The sequence below is a fragment of the Bufo bufo genome, chromosome 7, assembly GCF_905171765.1.
Source record: "Bufo bufo chromosome 7, aBufBuf1.1, whole genome shotgun sequence".
Lineage (NCBI taxonomy): Eukaryota > Metazoa > Chordata > Amphibia > Anura > Bufonidae > Bufo > Bufo bufo.
The window spans coordinates 183,998,008-184,019,533 of record NC_053395.1 but is presented as its reverse complement, the minus strand read 5'-3'; the positions used below and the strand labels follow the sequence as shown (position 1 = coordinate 184,019,533).

At 42.7% G+C, this 21,526-nt stretch overlaps 1 protein-coding gene across 3 annotated transcripts in view; it reads right to left on the bottom strand.

The window, feature by feature from the left end:
* WIPF1 (WAS/WASL interacting protein family member 1) overlaps positions 1-21,526 on the bottom strand; it is a 74,736-nt gene that overhangs the window by 10,189 nt on the left and 43,021 nt on the right. For 2 of the 3 annotated variants that reach the window (XM_040439636.1, XM_040439637.1), the window contains exons 2-4: positions 9,573-9,653; positions 3,426-3,555; positions 358-522 (exon numbers count right to left, since the gene is read on the bottom strand). In XM_040439636.1, the coding sequence (XP_040295570.1) occupies positions 358-522; positions 3,426-3,555; positions 9,573-9,620 (343 nt within the window). In that variant the 5' untranslated portion in view covers positions 9,621-9,653. Of the gene's footprint in view, positions 1-357; positions 523-3,425; positions 3,556-9,572; positions 9,654-15,423; positions 15,545-21,526 lie in introns of those variants that run through there. The other variant, XM_040439638.1, reaches the window with a different exon arrangement.

Here is a 21,526-nt window from a genome sequence, read left to right as displayed (position 1 = left end):
ATAGAATGAATAATCATGAAAAAACATGAAAAAAAATTAATTGAAAAAAAAAAAATGTATTTTTTTTTTTATTAAATACTTGGTAATTGCATAAAAGAAAAAAATATTTTATAACCATCACTCAACCTTTACACTCACTAGAAATGTATTGCTACAAAGATATTGACCGGTAGGTGACTCTATACTTTACCCCTCTTCCCTCCACCCAAAAAAGTATCTCCTGTGACCATAAAATTGGAAGAAAAAGTTAACCGTACTATGTTAACTAATTTCACACTAATACATACTGCATATTTTTCATACAGGCAATAAAATGAACAAATTAATATAAATTATCAAAACCATGATTTGCCTTACCATTTTCCCGGCTTCCTGAAGACCGCAATTTTGGCATCCCTCCTTGAAACAAGCCCCCTAATCCTGGAGGTCCTCCAAATCCCCCTCCTCCGCCACCACCACCACCACCTCCACCTCCTCCCATACCTCCACCACCACCACCACCTCCAGGAGATGTTTTTGGTTCTATTGGAAAGAATGACAAAGTCAAATACATTACATTTAAACAAATGATAAAGCTTTATACAGCAACAGTTCTCTATTATAAACCTATGCCTGATGGATACTACACCTTCTAGGCAAAGACCAGTTTCAGACTGGGGTGCTGGGTCCACCAGTAAAATTAATTCTGGGGCCCAAGGTACATCTACATGCAAATACTACCTGATCACAAAAGTGTCAGGCAGCATCAAGACGCTCAAGAGGATTGATTATGGGAAAGACAGAGAAGGCAGATCCCTGGGAAAGAGGATATTAGCTGGTGCGTCTTTTCCACCACCCAATGCATCTATAATACTAAATTAGGTAGTCCTTTAAATAATCTACTCCGTTTTTTACATGGACGCATAGGCTGGTTGAGATTCTGTAAGCTGCCTATTCATATGTAGTGCAGTCAGTCTACTGTGCCATGTGCCACTTGTGCAAAGGGTGGGGGAATAGGGGCCCACCAGGGGATTCACCGGGCAAAGAGATGTATTTCTCTTCTCATATAGATTGTTAGATTGGATATCTCTGCCGTGCAGCAAAAGGCCCCCATGTTCCTATCTGCGGGCTACTGAAACACCTACGATTCTTGTCTACTGCAACCAAAGGGCGCAAGATTGCAGTAGTTACGTGGTTCATCCACGTTGCCTCTTTCTTTGCTATGGACAGATTGTCTTCTATGCATGTGCTGAACAGTGAATGAACACGTTCAGTGCAAGCACAGGGGAGGATCCCACCAGGTACAGCACGAAAAGGGAATCACGTCAATGCAGCCATCGAAATGCATCAGACAAGGATTGTAGGTATTTCCATAGCCCACAGATGGGACCTGGAGATCTTCTGCTGCACCGCAGTGGTAGCGTATGATCTGACATACAGATATATGTCACGCGGAAAATAGATCAGGAGCTACGGTGTCGCAGTGGTTAGCACTGGTGCCTTACAGCGCTGGGGTCCTGGGTTCAAATCCGATCAAGGACAACATCTGCATGGAGTTTGTATGTTATCCCCATGTTTGCGTGGGTGCCCTCCGGGTACATAAAGACATAATGATTGGAAACTTAGATAGTGAGCCCCAACAGCTTGATGCTAACGTCTGTAAAGCGCTGCGGAATATACCAGCGTTATATACAGTACAGACCAAAAGTTTGGACACACCTTCTCATTCAAAGAGTTTTCTTTATTTTCATGACTATGAAAATTGTAGATTCACACTGAAGGCATCAAAACTATGAATTAACACATGTGGAATTATATACATAACAAACAAGTGTGAAACAACTGAAAATATGTCATATTCTAGGTTCTTCAAAGTAGCCACCTTTTGCTTTGATTACTGCTTTGAAAAAAGCAGCTAAGTAAAGAAAAACGAGTGGCCATCATTACTTTAAGAAATGAAGGTCAGTCAGTCAGCCGAAAAATTGGGAAAACTTTGAAAGTAAGGGCTATTTGACCATGAAGGCGAGTGATGGGGTGCTGCGCCAGATGACCTGACCTCCACAGTCACCGGACCTGAACCCAATCGAGATGTTTTGGGGTGAGCTGGACCGCAGAGTGAAGGCAAAAGGGCCAACAAGTGCTAAGCATCTCTGGGAACTCCTTCAAGACTGTTGGAAGACCATTTCAGGGGACTACCTCTTGAAGCTCATCAAGAGAATGCCAAGAGTGTGCAAAGCAGTAATCAAAGCAAAAGGTGGCTACTTTGAAGAACCTAGAATATGACATATTTTCAGCTGTTTCACACTTGTTTGTTATGTATATAATTCCACATGTGTTAATTCATAGTTTTGATGCCTTCATAGTCATGAAAATAAAGAAAACTCTTTGAATGAGAAGGTGTGTCCAAACTTTTGGTCTGTACTGTATATATATATATATATATATATAATAAATATTGGAAAATATGCTTATTGATTGGATAACCATTTAAGGGGTTGCCCAGAATTAGAAAACCATGGCCGTTGTCTTCCAAAAATAGTTACACATCTGTCCACAGGTTGTGTGTGTGATATTGCAGCTCAGCTCCATTTACTGTAAAGATGCTGAGCTGCAATACCAAATACATGTCATCAACAGGGATGGCACTGGTTATGAAGAAAGCAGCCTTGTTTTTCTAATTCGTTAAATTTTACTTGATGGAATAGCAGGCACATAAAGTGTAATATAGTTTTAGGGTATTGTTCCCAAAATAAACTTCTTTATCCACAGTTCAGTACTTGGCTATCTTTGTCAGTTCCATAGACTCCAAATGGAGCGGCAACACACATGCTCGACCACCTCTTCATTTAAATAGAGGTCGCGGCAGCCATATTCTTGTGATAAATAAAGAATATGTTTTGATTCTGGGAAAAGCCCTTTATTATTGCATTTATTTACAGGTCCAGACATCAATACTGATGCTACATGAGGGGTATAACCCGGAGCATGGCAGGACACGGCCACGGGACATGTGACACTCTCTCGTTGCTCTGTGCCTCATAGCTATTGTGTATTAAATTAGCCCAGCCTATATGGTTAACAATACAAATAATGTATCATCATGAATGCTCGATTCTGTCATTATGACCATCAGTAGAAATAAACAGATAACATTTCACGACAGGCTTCAAAACGAGATATATATTTTTTTTTAATCAGTATGCCTTTTTCACCACTAGATGTCAGCACACATAAAAACTACAATATTTTATTTATTTATTTTCAAGTCTTGTGGGTATACATGATAAAAAAAGAAATATAAATAAATAAATATAAATATCTCATTTTCAAGTTGTAACTAATAAAGTGTATGTGCACTTTGGGTTCTTCATTTCTGTCTTCTAAGTGTTGTACATACTAAACTGAACCAAACAACATGTGTAAACTACTAGAACTTTAGAACTTACTGTCCAGAACTGGTTGACTTCGGTCATTGGTAACAGCTTTCTTCAGCTTTCTGCCTTTGTTGATATCTGACAATAAAGCATTTCTTCCAGACAGTTCAGATTTGCTGAGAGCAGGCTTCTCTGTATTGGCCTGCAAAAAAACAATGAAAACCATAATGTATAATAAATACAATAAAATGCATCATCCAAACTAGACATATGCATACATGCGCCTCTTCTGTATACAGTGGGGGAAATAATTATTTGACCCCTCACTGATTTTGTAAGTTTGTCCAATGACAAAGAAATGAAAAGTCTCAGAACAGTATCATTTCAATGGTAGGTTTATTGTAACAGTGGCAGATAGCACATCAAAAGGAAAATCGAAAAAATAACTTTAAATAAAAGATAGCAACTGATTTGCATTTCATTGAGTGAAATAAGTATTTGAACCCTCTAACAAAAAAAGACTTAATACTTGGTGGAAAAACCCTTGTTTGCAAGCACAGAGGTCAAACGTTTCTTGTAATTGATGACCAAGTTTGCGCACATTTTAGGAGGAATGTTGGTCCACTCCTCTTTGCAGATCATCTCTAAATCCCTAAGGTTTCGAGGCTGTCTCTGTGCAACTCTGAGCTTGAGCTCCCTCCATAGGTTTTCGATTGGATTAAGGTCCGGAGACTGACTAGGCCACTCCATGACCTTAATGTGCTTCTTCTTGAGCCACTCCTTTGTTGCCTTTGCTGTATGTTTTGGGTCATTGTCGTGCTGGAACACCCATCCACGACCCATTTTCAGTTTCCTGGCAGAGGGAAGGAGGTTGTCGCTCAGGATTTCACGATACATGGCTCCGTCCATTTTCCCGTTTATGCGAATAAGTTGTCCTGTGCCCTTAGCAGAAAAACACCCCCAAAGCAAAATGTTTCCACCCCCATGCTTGACGGTGGGGACGGTGTTTTGGGGGTCATAGGCAGCATTTTTCTTCCTCCAAACACAGCGAGTTGAGTTAATGCCAAAGAGCTCTATTTTGGTCTCATCAGACCACAGCACCTTCTCCCAGTCACTCTCTGAATCATTCAGGTGTTCATTGGCAAACTTCAGACGGGCCTGCACATGTGCCTTCCTGAGCAGGGGGACCTTGCGAGCCCTGCAGGATTTTAATCCATTGCGGTGTAATGTGTTTCCAATGGTTTTCTTGGTGACTGTGGTCCCTGCTAATTTGAGGTCATTAACTAACTCCTCCCGTGTAGTTCTAGGATGCTTTTTCACCTTTCTCAGAACCATTGACACCCCACGAGGTGAGATCTTGCGTGGAGCCCCAGAGCGAGGTCGATTGATGGTCATTTTGTGCTCCTTCCATTTTCGAACAATCGCACCAACAGTTGTCACCTTCTCTCCCAGCTTCTTGCTAATGGTTTTGTAGCCCATTCCAGCCTTGTGCAGGTCTACAATTTTGTCTCTGACATCCTTGGACAGCTCTTTGGTCTTTCCCATGTTGGAGAGTTTGGAGTCTGCTTGATTGATTGATTCTGTGGACAGGTGTCTTTTATACAGGTGACTAGTTAAGACAGGTGTCCTTAATGAGGGTGACTAATTGAGTAGAAGTGTCTAACCACTCTGTGGGAGCCAGAACTCTTAATGGTTGGTAGGGGTTCAAATACTTATTTCACTCAATGAAATGCAAATCAGTTGCTATCTTTTATTTAAAGTTATTTTTTCGATTTTCCTTTTGATGTGCTATCTGCCACTGTTACAATAAACCTACCATTGAAATGATACTGTTCTGAGACTTTTCATTTCTTTGTCATTGGACAAACTTACAAAATCAGTGAGGGGTCAAATAATTATTTCCCCCACTGTATATCGTACTGTAGATTCTGCAGATCTAAATTTTAATTGATTTGCTGACATACCTGTAGTCAGATCAGTATCCCCTTACCCCAAAACAAACTTTGCCTTTAATTTAAAGGGGTTATGCCATGATTGGTGTAAAAAATGGAAATCAGACATCATATAGTACTGTACCAGCCCTGGGCCTCACATGGATTCAGAGATCTCCCCATTCAGGCTGGCAGCTCAGGGGCATGTCCTCTCCCTATCACAGCTCAGAGATGTGTCCTTTCTGCTGCAGCTCTCTCACAGCTTCTATCAGTAGATACAGCTGGTAGAAGCTGAAGGATGGAACTGAGCATGTGCGACTACCGGAATTGGTGGATGTGCACATTACTATACAGGTTAAGCACCAGGGGGCACCATTATAATGAAGCAAAGGGAATATCTCTTATAACGGAGAGTTAATAGCAAAAGTAACTCGTTTTCCATGCTGAACTATATGAAAATAGCAATTTAGGGTCCATTCATATGTCTGTAGTGTATTGTGGATCCGCAAATTGCGGATCTGCAATACACCCGGCCGGCACCCCTATAGAACTGCCTATTCTTGTCCGCAATTGCGGACAAGAATAGGACATGTTGTATTTTTTTACGGAGCCGCGGACCGGAAGTTCGGGGTCCGCTCTCTGGAAATGCTGTCCGCATCAATTTCTGCCCCTTAGAGAATGAATGGGTCCGGATAATTGCGGAACGGGTGCGGACACATTCTACGGACGTGTGAATGGACCCTTACGGTGACACAACCCCTTTAATTTGCCACATGACGTTTACAGCCTCAAGCTTCCAATATGCATCTTACAGATTTATAAGTGCCATGGTAAGAAAAGGTTTCCTTTAAGAGGACCATACAGTTTTATGGCCCAACGTGGGGAAGGATTTCAGGTGCTCAGTAATGTTGATGCGCGTCCATGAATTCATGACCATTCCGTAAAGACAGGGATTTGTGTCATTTGTGATAATAAATATAGATGTCAGCAATGAGGTTGTTCACCTCAGCGCCCCCGTCTTTTAACTAGCATCTATTCTAAAGGCTTGGTGAAACATTAGAGGCCATTGCACATGTCTACAAAGTGACCTTTTTTTTGTTCCGATTTTCATAAAACTATTGCACGAATGTAAGTGAAATTGGCCTAAGCGTTCCTTTTTACAATGTAATCTCCAAAATGCGACTAGTCTGCAGTGCTAGGTGTACAAGCTCTTAGGCTACATGCACACGACAGTGAAAAACGGACATGTGATGGACGTTTTTTTAAACAGCCATCACACGTCCGTTTTAAGACCAATGGTAGTCTATAGGGTTATTTACACGGCAGTTTTTTTGACGGTCAGTGAAAAACGGACGTCAAAAAATAGAACATGTTCTATCTTGTCCGTTTTTCACTGATGACTACCCCCATACAATTGAATGGGCCCGTTTTTAACGTCCGTTGCTCAGAAAGGCATCATTAAAAAAAAGTCCATAGTTTGGACGTTTTTAACGGAAATTTTTTTGTGTGCATGTAGCCTTAGTGTATGGCCACGGAGTCACATGTTCAGGTTTCTGTATGCAGTTTTGGAAACCAAAACCAGGAGCGCATATAAAAAAAGAGAAGTCGTACACGTTCTTTATGCTTTCTCTCCTGTTATGATCCACTCCTGATTTTGGCTTTCAAAACTGCATCCATAAACCAATGCATGTGGCTGTACCCTTTAAGGAGTTGTCCCACGAGAAAAATTCCACAGTCTTCAAACCAGTACCCGGATCTAAATACTTTTGTAATTGCGTGTAATTAAAAATGTAGCATAGCCACTGAGTTATTCAAGAATATCCATCTGTATAGCGCCACCTGCTGCTTGGTCATTTTCTAATTTCTCAGTCCACTGCACTGATGTGGATGCACGTGCTCAGTTCCATCTTTCAACTGGCCCTAGCTGCAGCAGGCAGGACATACCCCCTGACCAAGGGCACACCCACTGAGCCGACAGCTTGAAATAAATCTAGCAGAGCAATAAATGGTGAGATCTCTGGATCCATGTGAGGTACAGGGCTGGTTGTTAGAAAGGGTTAATCATGGATTAACCCTTTTAATGTCCTTTGTGTTTTAAACAGACATGGGCAAAATGACTGTTCTTCACTGTGCTACACATATATTTAGTTGCAGTTACTTTATCCACCAGCAGTGGGCATGAGATCAACTACCAAGGGAAAAAAAGACTCCATGACTTCTACAACAAATTTTTTAAATTGCTTGACTTAAAAAGGCTATAAGTAACTGATATGAAATAGCATGATAAATAATACCAGATTCATCTCTGCTATACATGATGGACGTGATGAATGCCAAGGAACGATAGGAAATCCAAGGATCCGCAAGGAAATTCCTATTGTGTGCTATAACAGGGATCAGTAACCTTCTGTACTCCAGCTACTGTGAAACTACAACTCCCAGCATGCAAACATGCTCGGTTCCTCTTTTAACTCCTATAGAAGTGAATGAACTATTCTGGGAGTTGTAGTTTCTGAACAGCTGCAGTAGGGTGTTTCATTTTGTAATGGAAAAAAAATGAAATTTAACGTTTTTGCAGACTTTTCTTACGCCCCAAGTCTCAGTGATGTAAAAGATATATATGCCAAATTTCAAGAAGATTGGATAATATTTAGAGGTTGCACACTTTGATCAGTTTTGTAAAAGAAGGCAAAAAATAAGATTTTTCAATGTTAATTGCTTTTATTGGGAAAACTAGAAATCACAAACTTAAAATAATATTAAAACTAGACACTAAGGCTTCGTTCACATCACCGTTTAGCCTTTCTGTTCTCCTGCTCCGTTTAGGAGCAGGAGAATGAAAAGGACGGATTCGGCTCATAACTGAGCCAAACGGAGCCTAAGGACCCCATAGACTATAATGGGGTCCGTTATGTTTCCACTCAGATGATTTTGAAGCGGAGACAAAAGTCCTGCATGCACAACTTTTGTCTCTGCTCCAAAATCATCTTCTGAGCGGAAACATAATGGACCCCATTATAGTCTATGGGGTCCTTATGCTCCATTCGGCTCAGTTATGTGACTTCTCCGTCCTTTCCGTTCTCCTGCTCCTAAACGGAGAACGGTGACGTGAACGAAGCCTAAGATTGATAGGTAGTATGATAGACAAAACATGTGTTATATTAATCAACTTTGAACGATGCAATCCCTTCTTTTGTTAGCTTGGTGACGACTTTTCTGTGATGCTCGACTACTACCCTCAACAAGAATTGTTTTTGTAGTTCGTCCCTGACCGATTCGTTAACCTTCTTTATCAGAGCGATTCCTCTTTCTGCGGTATCACTGACCACCTTAAGAGCGTTCACATGGCTTCTTAGAGAATCACTGCAGTATTCTGTCACGTCGTGGATCCCAAACAATTCAAAGAACGTCTTTGTTTTATTAGTAATGAAATGGCTAGGTTTTTACCCTCTAATAGTTTCATTTCCTTTTTCTTTGCAGGTTTGGTTTCTACATTTTTAGTCATATTTTCCTTAGCCTGAGTAATATGTCCGTCTAAAAAAGCCAATCCTACGTTTGTTTCTGACAGATACCAAAGGTGTCTCTTACCAACTGTGAGAGCACTTTTTTTTGAAGTCTGCATCTGGGTAAGTGCTCAGAACCTGTAGCATATCCAAATCATTCTTTGGAGCCCATCGACTTACAATTGCCTCGGGCAAAAAGTGAACATATATGAGGCTGACAAAATGTGCAACCCGTTTCATTCCTTTCAATTCTCGTTGAGGAATATTCAACTGTTTAGTGAAGAGGACAATTTTAAGTGCATATATTGCCTTTGCCATCCACCTTGCTTGATGCAGAGCCCCTGGGGTCCTGAAGTCGTTTCTAGACCAACCTCCTAGGTACAGGAGTGAGAGTAGTAATACAAGTGATCAATGTGTGCAACCCCTAAATATTATCCAATCTTTTAGAAATTTGGCATATATATATTTTACATCACTGAGACTCGGGGCGTAAGCAAAGTCATATGAAAATCACATCTTTGGAAAAATGAAACACCCCTAAGCCGCAGTGTCGGAGGTTGCCGATCCCTGGTATATAAGATAGCAGGAGAGGGTGGCGAGCACCAAGCCATATGTTTGCTCTTAACCACATTGATTAATATCAGAGATCTGGTTTGATCCGGAAACTTTGCACAGGCTAGAAGTTTCACGGTCCTGAATATCAGAACCCCAACTAATGCATTAATTCAATATTACCGACAGTATTCCCATATACATATACAGTATTAGTTGTTTTAAAAACCTACCACTGCAAGGGTAGGCGGAGGAGGTGGTGGGGGAGGGGGGGCCGGCATCTTCAGCTGGGTTCACTGTACCGTCTCCAGGACCTGCAAATAACAAGAACATGTAGTGACATGCATCAGTGTGACATTATTATTATCTTTATTCAATAAACTGCGTTGTTTTTTTTTGAACATCAAATTTTTTAGAAAATTTGATTCTGAGAAATGGCTCATTGCACTCGTGTAAGTAGACGTGTCCTGTTTAATAAATGGAGATATCTGTTTGTGGTCACCACATGATGTGTGACAGTGCAATGTCCTGGGGGGAGCGGGTAGTTGATGGAGCTTCGACACCTTCGAGCTGCCCGGTCTCTGCATACAGTTAGCTCCATATATGCAGATACAAGTGGAAATAGTCCCTGCCATCCACATGCAGTGAAGCTGCACTTGACGTAAGAATGACTCGACAGCACACGTATTGAGTGTCCTTGTGAAAACAGCTTCTTTCTTGTTGGCAAAAGGACTTAGAAATGTGCACAAATGTTACAAAGTAAATGGAAATGCTGCATTTGCAACTTTGTTTTTCTACTCTGGTCTGACTCGGCACAGCAGACATGAGAGTAAGGACTCTGTTACACATAACCGGGGAGATTTACTAATAAATCACTGACTTAGGCTACTTTCACATCTGCATTTTTTGCTGGATCCGGCAGGGATCAGCAAAAACGCTTCCGTTATGATAAAACAACCGGCTGCATCCATTCAGAACGGGTCCGGTTGAATTATCTCTAAAACATCCATGACGGATCGGGCACTAAAACCATTGTAAGTCAATGGGCGCCGTATCCGTTTTCCTTTGTGTCCGAGAAAACGGATCCGTCACCGTTGACTTACATTGTGAGTCATGGTGGATCTGTCTTGATCAGTATCCCATGACGCACACGTCCGGTATGGGAACGCAACCAAACGGAACTGAATGCATTCTGGCGCACTCCGTTCCATTCAGTTCAGTTTTCTCCCCATTGACAATGAATGGAGACAAAACTGAAGTGTTTTGAGAGGCTGTGACGGATCCCAATACCGGAAAGGAAAAACGCTGATGTGAAGTAGCCTTAAAGGGGTTGTCCAGGCCCTTAAAAAAAATTGTGGATAGCTGGGAATGATGTAGGAGTATAAAAAATAAATAAAGTACCTGCTCAGGTCATCCTGGTCACTGCAGCGCTTCCCAATCCCCGCCGCTTCTGGTCCCGGCATAGCCAGAAGTGTGACCTGCCGACTTCCCGCATGTCACTACTCAATTACCTCCTAGCTTAGGCCGCTGATTGGCCAGCATTGAGGATGTGTAGTAGTCACACTTCTTGCCAGACTGGAACAGAGAAGCTCCGCAAGAACCAGGATGACTCATACATTTACTCATACTCCAAGCTTGGCCATCCCCATATTTTTAGGGCCCAAACAACCCCTGTAAAGCTTGACAGTCTACAGTTGCTTGATCAGCCGACAGCTATCTCTCCCGGCTCCTCCATAATACACAGCTACTGTATATCTGTGTTTCAATGATGAGAGCGGAGAAAGACGTTGCCAGACACTTCTGCTGGCGGCCAATCTCCTGGAAGAACAAAAAGATCGGATGAATAAATTTAAATACACCGATGATCTCGGGGAAGAGTCAGGAGCACCCCATACACATCAGACTGTCAGCCAGTCCTGCGGTTTTATTCAGCAATGACCTCGAATGTATGTTGGCCTTAGAGTTGCGTGGGGTATTTAACAGTGGCTGATGCTGGGTGACAAATATGGCGCACCTCTACATTGTCCGGCACAATTATGGTGCGTATTAAGCCACGGGCTCTTTACGATCCCTTGTTGGATGCGGCAAATAAAACTCTACAAAGCTTCATAAATGCAGCACATAGCCCTTGCATAAGAATTCTGGCACATTTCCAATAGTAAATCTCTCCACTATGTTTTCAGTGTTTTCAAACGCATGTTAAAAAGGCTAGACTGAGGTTTTGTCACCCTATTGATCGATTCTAACTATTGAAAGACAGCCGCGGTCCACAATGTTACAATCAACTCAATGGCCAGATGTACTAGAATCTATGTAAAAAGTAGAGCAATTTGGTGCAACTAAGGCTTCTCCAATTTCGTTGGCTTGTATGGGAAACGGTTGGGGCTTATTGGGAAGAAGAGTGGCTCCATATGAAAGTAGGTGGCGCCTAAGATGGGACATTTTGCTCCAAACTTGCACCACAATTCTGGTGTCAAATTCTGTCTCAAAGTAAGCCAACCAATAGTTGGTATAGAGTCCTGTCAACAGGACTTTCTTTACCATCCTGCATAATGGAAACCAGACGGATCCGTTATGCTTGCCCATAGACCTCTATTATGAGAGATCAAAATGGAATGCCTTGAACGGTTTCCGTTTTGAATTCCGTTTTACAGATTCCGTTATAACGGAAAGTAATAACGAATTCATAATGCCGATGTGAACCCGCCCTTACACGGACCGATTATCAGGCAAATTATTGGAATAGGTGTTTCTAGGAATGCTTGTTCCCGATAATCTGCCCAACGCTAGGTTTACACCATCTATTGGATTAGTAAGTCTGCCTCAGTGTATTCCTTCTATAAGACTACACAACAGTAGATGGAGGGCATAGTCCACGATGGGTACTCCTTTATTTCCAGACAAGCTTCCCATACAACGTATTGTGTTGCTCAGTTCAGGAAAATAAGATTTGTACACTGTCGTAGTTACTGAATTCAAAAAAAATTACCTCCAGTCATACAAAAAATGAGTAAAAAGGATGAAAATAGAGACACATTAGATCATTTTTATGCCTGACGCTTCCCGTCACATATACCAGCTTCCTGTAAAAATAAAAAAAAGTGCTATGACAGGAAGGTTAGTGTTCACTGCAAACCCACAGTCATCCGGTTTCTTGATGCATCCTCACTTCTACTGCAAGAACTGAGGTGACGCCAATCTGGCCTGCCCGAGAGAGGTGCCCACATGGCACCCAGCACCAGCAGTGTCCTCACTCAGGAGTGGGAAGCCCGTAACGCTACCTAGTTTTCTTACAAGTATATACTGTATGTCATGTCACTTTATATACTGTCACTGTATATAATGTCATTGTATAATGCTGTTGAGGGGACCCTGACAACAAAATCTTTCAGTCCTCCTCCTCCTGGACGGGCCCCATCTGAGTGTGGGCCCCATAGCAGTTGCTTCACCTGCTTCCATTATAGCTATGTCCCTGCCTGGGGCCCCTTGATCTTGATTAGGGGTTCCCCAGAGCATAGCAACAAGTACATGTCACTTTTACAATAGGGAAGGCAAACTGATTTCAGCCTGATCAAATATGTTTTAGGCCTCTTTCATACGGGCGTCGCGTGTGAGGGCCGGATAGGATGCGGGGTGCGTCGCGGAAGAATGCGTGATTTTTCCACACGAGTGCAAAGCGTTTTAAGGCGTTTGTACGCACGTGAGAAAAATAGGTATGTTTGGCACCCAGACCCATACCCGGACTGGTTATAAGGGAAAAATAATAGCATTCTTAATACAGAATGGTTAGTAAATTAGGGATGGAGGGGTTAACATTATTTTTTTTTAAATGAACTCGCCTCATCCACTTGTTTGCGCAGCCCGGCTTCTCTCTTTCTTCTTCTTTGAGGACGTCGCTGCGCTAATCACATGGTCCGTCACATGGTCCACCACACTGGTGATTGATCATGTGATGGACCGTGTGATGAGCGCAGTGACGTCACCAAGGTCCTTTTCTCCCAGGTCATCAAAGAAGAAGAAAGAAGAGAAGCCGGGCTGCGCGAACAAGTGGATGAGGTGAGTTTAATAAATGTATTTATTTTTAACCCCTCCATCCCTAATTTACTTTTTAACCATGTTATAAAAGAAAATAATAAAGATCGGGTCCCCATTCCGATCGTCACCTAGCAACCATGCGTGAAAAAAATCGCACCGCATCCGCACTTGCTTGCGGAGGCTTGCGATTTTCAGGCAGTCCCATTCACTTCTATGGGGCCTGCGTTGCGTGAAAAATGCACAATATAGAGCATGCTGCGATTTTCACGCAACGCACAAGTGATGCGTGAAAATCACCGCCCATGTGCACAGCCCCATAGAAATGAATGGGTCCGGATTCAGTGCGGGTGCAATGCGTTCACCTCACGCATTGCACCCGCGTGGAAAACTCGCCCGTGTGAAAGAGGCCTTAGGGTGCTTTCACACTCGCTTTGTTGGATTCCGGCAGGCAGTTCCGTCGCCGGAACTGCCTGCTGGATCCGGCAATCTGTATACAAACGGATACCATTTGTAGACGGATCCAGATCCGTCTCACAAATGCATTGCAATACCAGCCTCTCCTGTTGTTATCCGGAAAAATGGATCCGGTATTTATCTTTTTCACATTTTTAACCTGCAAAACCGAATTCGTCTTTCCGGAACACTTGGGGCCGGCATTAATGCATTTCAATAGAAAATAATGCCGTACAGTGACTGAACTGAAGACATCCTGAAGCATACTGAACGGATTGCTCTCAATTCAGGATCCATTAGGATAAAACTGATCATTTTTTTCCGGTATTGAGCTCCTAGGACGGAACTCAATACCGGAAAAGTTTAACGCAAGTGTGAAAGTACCCTTACAAAGCTATAAAGATATTTCTGGAAAAAAAAAGGAAAAAATATATTTTTTACTAATATACTTTAATATTTTTCCATTGCTATAGATTACCATTGACTACGGAAGCTATTGCACCCATGTTGTCTGTTATGTGACTGATTATTGAAAAATACGCCATTCATACACCTAATTTATGACATGCTGCCTCATCTTTACATGAGGGGTTGTCTGCACTGAATTGGGCAAGATTATGTTCATTCCTTATCTATGACGCAGATTTTCAAATCCTTTTTTAAATCAATGGGATTCTTATGTTACGTTAAGAATTTTTGGACACGTATGTCAGCGCGGAAAGCTCAAGGTCCCACAATTCGAAATCTGTAACAAGCCCCCACCTGCCAAGAGCTAATGCTGCCCTCTTCCTATGTGGCAGAGGGTCCTTTGGGCCTTTGCTAGGAAAGGGGTGCTGTCAGACATGTGCCCCAGTTGTTGACTGCAGGGAAAGGGGGCAGTGGACTGGCCATAGACCCTACAGGGAAATTTTAAGGTGGGCCAATGCCTTGTGGGCTACCTGAGCGCTCCATCACAGCCGCTGGATACATAACGATCGGATACTGGTCAACATTAATTAATGCATGCACAGGTCCCCCTCCTGAACTCAATGGGGGCGGTAGTATTTTGTGCTGCACTGTGGTATTTGGTAATGCTGGGGTGACTACGGTATTACTGGCCCCACCTACGTCTGTTCTCCCTGCCTATTTCTGTTGCTGCACCGTTTTTCAATTTAGACCCGTCCACAACGTGAGGCCACTTTTAGGTTTTTTTCCAGGGGCATTTTCGGTTCCCAGTCCATCCCTGGCGTGGGAAAGGGGTACCGAGAAGCCAGATTGACCAGTATGTTTGGATACAGGGATAGTGCAGCAAACTGACCCTTTGCTCGGGGGTGAAGGAGAGTCTACGGACAACTCTGCTTTGTGGTTTGGGTCGGTTATTGGGTACTTTCTGAGATGGATAGTTAAAGTATATAAGTCATATTTTGCTATGAATAAAACAAATGGAAGCGTAATTCCTGCCATAGAGGCTCATTGTCTGCGCAGCGGCGTTTGTGAATCTAGTCAGAAAGAGGAATGCGAGGATTAATGGGCCTCTTCAAGCCCAGCCACTCTCCAGGAACAATCCCACCATTCAGCAATGTTTAGTAGACGTTAAAAAATATGGCACAATTCTACCCTGGCCCGATACAGCATCTGTCGGAGGGTGTCCACGAGGACACTGGTTTTCCATACAACAAGGGTCAGACGGATAAAGCTGCTGTTGTTGAATTCTATGTGATTTTAGGATATCGTACAGCTGCTCGGGTATTGTTCGATGGGAGTGAGAAAAATATATATTAGATCTTGAAAGTAGATGACAGCATATTCACTTGTGAATGTGTTATCACTTTTTTATGTTTAACATATTTTAAAATAATTTTTGATGATGTTATTTTTTATTTTCCGTGTCACTTTTTATATTTAAACTAAAACGAAAAATTCAGCAGTTTTTGCACTGGCCATTATATCTAATAATTAGCGTCCCTTCTTGGTCTGTACAGATCACTTTACTGCAGTTATCTGCTTATCTGTCATTCTAATCCTGCCTGTAATGCCACCACCCTGTGTACAGATAAGACAGGATCCACCATTCACAATAGCTTGTCTCTTCTTTTCTTGTACAATGACCTCTGTACAGGGCACAGAGCATGCCTAGAAAACTCTCCCATAGAAGTCAGTGGAGTCCCCTCCTGACCATTGTGTCTACGGGGCTGCTGCAAAGCAATTTTCTTAATGCTTTCTAAATGCTCATGTTCATATCATATTCATGATATAAAATAAAAAAATAAAAACAGATTGAAAAAAAAGGAGATGTGTCACTATGTGGTTTTAACTGGCAGATAACATTTTTGGTGACACACTTCCTTTAAAGGACTTGTCCAGGACCAAAAATAAAAACCAGCTCCCCTCTTATCCATGAACTCTTTCTGGTATTACAGCTCAGTCTCATTCACTTGTAAGGGGGATGAACTGTAATACCAGACACAGACAAGAGGGGCGCTGTTTCTGAAAAAAAAAAAAAAGCAGACCAGTCCTCATCCTGGACAACCCATTGAATATCCACTTTCAGCGGTGGACATATTACATATGCAGGTAAGGGGGCAATATTCAGCATCCCATTGTCTATTAAGGTAAGGGACTGAGCGAGTGAGTTTCATAGCTCACAATCACTAGTAGGGGGTGGGGAGTGTTGCATGATAAGGAGGGTTCTCTATGATTAGAGAAAGGGGCCCACATCCTGTCCTGGGACAGGGGCCTGCAGCTGAGTATGTCCACCCCTGCCCTTATATTAGGTTAATGCTCTTCTACGTTCAAATCTTAACCAGAGCTTTGTGTTACCCCTGTGAGTCTGAGATTCAATATTTATCAGCATCAGTGACTTTAAAGAAGAGCTGACACCTCTCCTGACATGTCTGCTTTACCAACTACTTGCATTCCCCATGTAATACCAATTCTGGAGCATCTATTCTTATGACTGTATGATGTACCATTCCTTTATTATTCCTTTTTAGACGTTAGGAATAAATTACAAGCAGTTTCCAATGAAGGTCCAGATGGGTGTCACCAGTTGGGGGGGGTGTCCCGGCACAGACTGACACTATCCAATCAATGCTGCTAGTGTCAGACTGTGCAGGGACACACCCTGGTAACACCCATCTGGACCTTCATTGCAAACTGTTTATAATTCATTTATAACTTCTAGCAGGAATAATAAAGGAATGGCACATCACAGAGTCAGAAGAACAGATGCTGTAGAATTGTTATTACACGGGGAATGCAAGTAGTTACTAAAACAGAGATGTCAGGAGAGGTTACCAGAATATTTTTGCACATACTGTAGATAGACACTACGGTCACAAACATTTTATGTGATATGACTGTATAACAGCTAAATACCGGTTAAAGTAATAATAAACCTTAAGGGAACCTGTCACCAGTTTTATGGTGTCCTAACTAAGGGCAACATAAATAAGTAACTGATTCTCTTAGCAAAATGCTGGGTCACTTTCTTTAATTGCCAACATCTTGTATTGAAAAGCTACAGCTGATAATGATGAGTCCTGAATATTCATGAGCTCCTGACTCTCCCCGCCCACCTGCTGCTGAATGACAGTTATTTTCCATATGAATCAGCAGCAGGTGGGCAGGGGAGTGGCTATAGCTCTGAATTAAAATACGCTGGACTCACTGACATCACGCTGGACTCAAATCAGCTCATTAGCATGCGGCATGTGGCATCTTTGTGTGTACAGTCGTGGCCAAAAGTTTTGAGAATGACACAAATATTCGTTTTCACAAAGTTTGCTGCTAAACTGCTTTTAGATCTTTGTTTCAGTTGTTTCTGTGATGTAGTGAAATATAATTACACGCACTTCATACGTCTCAAAGGCTTTTATCGACAATTACATGACATTTATGCAAAGAGTCAGTATTTGCAGTGTTGGCCCTTCTTTTTCAGGACCTCTGCAATTCGACTGGGCATGCTCTCAATCAACTTCTGGGCCAATTCCTGACTGATAGCAACCCATTCTTTCATTATCACTTCTTGGAGTTTGTAAGAATTAGTGGGTTTTTGTTTGTCCACCCGCCTCTTGAGGATTGACCACAAGTTCTCAATGGGATTAAGATCTGGGAGTTTCCAGGCCATGGACCCAAAATGTCAACGTTTTGGTCACCGAGCCACTTAGTTATCACTTTGCCTTATGGCACGGTGCTCCATCGTGCTGGAAAATGCATTGTTCTTCACCAAACTGTTGTTGGATTGTTGGAAGAAGTTGCTGTTGGAGGGTGTTTTGGGTACCATTCTTTATTCATGGATGTGTTATTGGGCAAAATTGTGAGTGAGCCCACTCCCTTAGATGAGAAGCAACCCCACACATGAATGGTCTCAGGATGCTTTACTGTTGGCATGACACAGGACTGATGGTAGCCCTCACCTTTTCTTCTCCAGACAAGCCTTTTTCCAGATGTCCCAAACAATCGGAAAGAGGCTTCATCTGAGAATATGACTTTGCCCCAGTCCTCAGCAGTCCATTCACCATACTTTCTGCAGAAGATCAATCTGTCCCTGATGTTTTTTTTGGAGAGAAGTGGCTTCTTTGCTGGCCTTCTTGACACCAGGCCATCTTCCAAAAGTCTTCGCCTCACTGTGCGTGCAGATGCGCTCACACCTGCCTGCTGCCATTCCTGAGCAAGCTCTGCACTGGTGGCACTCCGATCCCGCAGCTGAATCCTCTTTAGGAGACGATCCTGGCGCTTGCTGGACTTTCTTGGACGCCCTGAAGCCTTCTTAACAAGAATTGAACCTCTTTCCTTGAAGTTCTTGATGATCCTATAAATTGTTGATTGAGGTGCAATCTTAGTAGCCACAATATCCTTGCCTGTGAAGCCATTTTTATGCAACGCAATGATGGCTGCACGCGTTTCTTTGCAGGTCACTATGGTTAACAATGGAAGAACAATGATTTCAAGCATCACCCTCCTTTTAACATGTCAAGTCTGCCATTTTAACCCAATCAGCCTGAAATAATGATCTCCAGCCTTGTGCTCGTCAACATTCTCACCTGAGTTAACAAGACGATTACTGAAATGATCTCAGCAGGTCCTTTAATGACAGCAATGAAATGCAGTGTAAAGGTTTTTTGGGATTAAGTTCATTTTCATGGCAAAGAAGGACTATGCAATTCATCTGATCACTCTTCATAACATTCTGGAGTATATGCAAATTGCTATTATAAAAACTTAAGCAGCAACTTTTCCAATTTCCAATATTTAACTAATTCTCAAAACTTTTGGCCACGACTGTATATTATGAGATAACCATCTGTCACACCAGTAAGTGAATACATCTAAGGCACTTTTTAGTAGTTAATGATTGTATATAATTAGTTAGATTATAATCAAATATCCACATGACAGGTTCCCTTTAAATATCTGGATGTGGCGCCCTGCCGTCCAATCTGTACAGCCAGGAATTGCACTAATGTCAGATGATATATGGTCTGTACTTCACACACATTTCCACCTCTATATATGCATTGCACAAGTAGCAAATAACTACAGGAGCATAACTGCCTGCACCGCTATAGGCGACACAAGTCACCATGTGGCTCTAGCCTAAATACCTCTGGTCCTATTATATTAGAGGCTTCCTACTGTTTTATATCACTCTAGAGCTACGTCCAACTCTAAATGAAATGGATGCATTCATTCACAACCAAAAAGAAACAAAAAATGCAAAAAGACAAGTTTTCCGTAAAAGGATATTGGTATCCTTTTACAGTAAACTTGTCTTTTCACATTTTTTGTTTCTTTTTGGTCGCATTGCTATTTTGCTGGTACAGTACTGACTGTAGGACCGAGTAGTACTAAGTTCCTGTTGCATGATTCAAGTCCCTTCTTACCATGATAGAAATGGCATATCCGTCAGATGACGGACAGCAGTGGTGCCCAATGGACACCATTGACTATGGGGGGCAGTCATTTGGAGGAGATTCCCAACACAGATGTGAACACACCCTTAAAGGGGTTATTCCATGATCGATGTAAAAAATTAAAATAAGACATCCTCTAGTACATGACAATCTCTAACAAAGCTAGACCCAGCCCTGTACCTCACATGGATCCAGAGATCTTCCCAATCTTTGCTCCAATGGTTCTGCTAGATTATCATTAGCCTGGCAGCTCAGGGAGTGTGGCCTTTCTGCTGCAGCTCTCTCCCTGTAAAGCCTCATTCACACGTCCGTGTCCATGCTCAAATCCATGAGCAGGTGGTCAGTGACGCACCCGCAAAGCTGTCCATGTCCGTGTGTCCATTTTTTTGCTGTCCGTGTTGCATCCGTGTTTCACTGACACTGAACAGCTGAAAAATAGTTTTCAAAGCATCTCTTCCTAATGATCCGTGAAACATGGATGCAATGCGGATGGCATCCGTGTCATATCCGTGGTTTTCACGGATCTATAGACTATCATGGACGTGGTGGATCCTTGAACACGGACAAAAAAAGAGCATGCATCCGTGCTAAAAACACTGACCCACGGACTGTGCTAAAACACTGATGTCTGAATGCACATATTAAAATGAGTGGGGACGTGTGCTGCCCGTGGAGAACACGTACAGCACGTGTCCGTGAAACACTGGCGCGTGAATGAGGCTTAAAGAGGACCTTTCACCGATCCTGACATTGTGAACTAAGTATCATGATATATACAGCGTCGCCCGGGGATCTCACTGCACTTACTATTATCCCTGGGCGCCGCTCCGTTCTCCCGTTATGTCCTCCGGTATGTTCGGGGACTTGGTTATAGTAGGTGGAGTCTGCCCTTGTTCTGCGGGCGTCTCCTTCTCCTAGGCTGTAGCGCTGGCCAATCGCAGCGCACAGCTCACAGCCGCTGTATATGTCATGATACTTAGTTCACAATGTCAGGATCGGTGAAAGGTCCTTTTTAACTGCCACAGCTTCTAGTAGAACCTATGGCTGGTGGGAGTTGAAGAGTTAAACTGAGCACCCACGACCAGCTCAGTGAGGCAGAAAAAAACAAAGGAAAAAAACAAACAAACAGCAGGTGGCGCTCTACAAATACATTTTATTGAATAACTCAGTAGCTATACTACATTTTTAATTACATGCAATTACAAAAGTATTCAGATCCAGGTGCTGGTTAAAAAAATGTAGAATATGTTTTGTGATGCAACCCCTTTAGGGAGTGAGGAGGCAAAAGTTTAATGTCAGATCACATCTCTTGTATTCTTTATCCGCACCCTCTTTGCAGACCTGAGGGGGTATTTGGCTGTACATGTTAGCTCAAGTCTTGGTAAGGCCCACAGTGGCAAATCTAGGACCATTGCCCTACTTATAGGGAAGAGGGGCTGTCCTCCCAATCGATTTGGGGAATAGGGAAGAATTTTGGGGAAGGGGTAACAAACATCCAACTAAGGGCTCATGCACACGACCACACGTGTGCTGACCGGGCCCGTGCTGCAATACGGCCGCGGCCGGGCAATGGTTGTGCGCATGAGCCCTAAATCTAAATGGATCAGTCAATCAAAAAGCTTTCATGTTTTGCAAAACCTTCATCTGCACTGATTTTGAACAACCTCTTAGGTCTTATGCACACAAACAGCAGGTCTGCAATATACGGGTACCGGCCCCTGTGTACACATCACATTCACTTCATTGGGTCCGCAATCCGGAAGGTGCTGTGAGGAACGAAGGCACGGAACCCCACTACGGAGTGG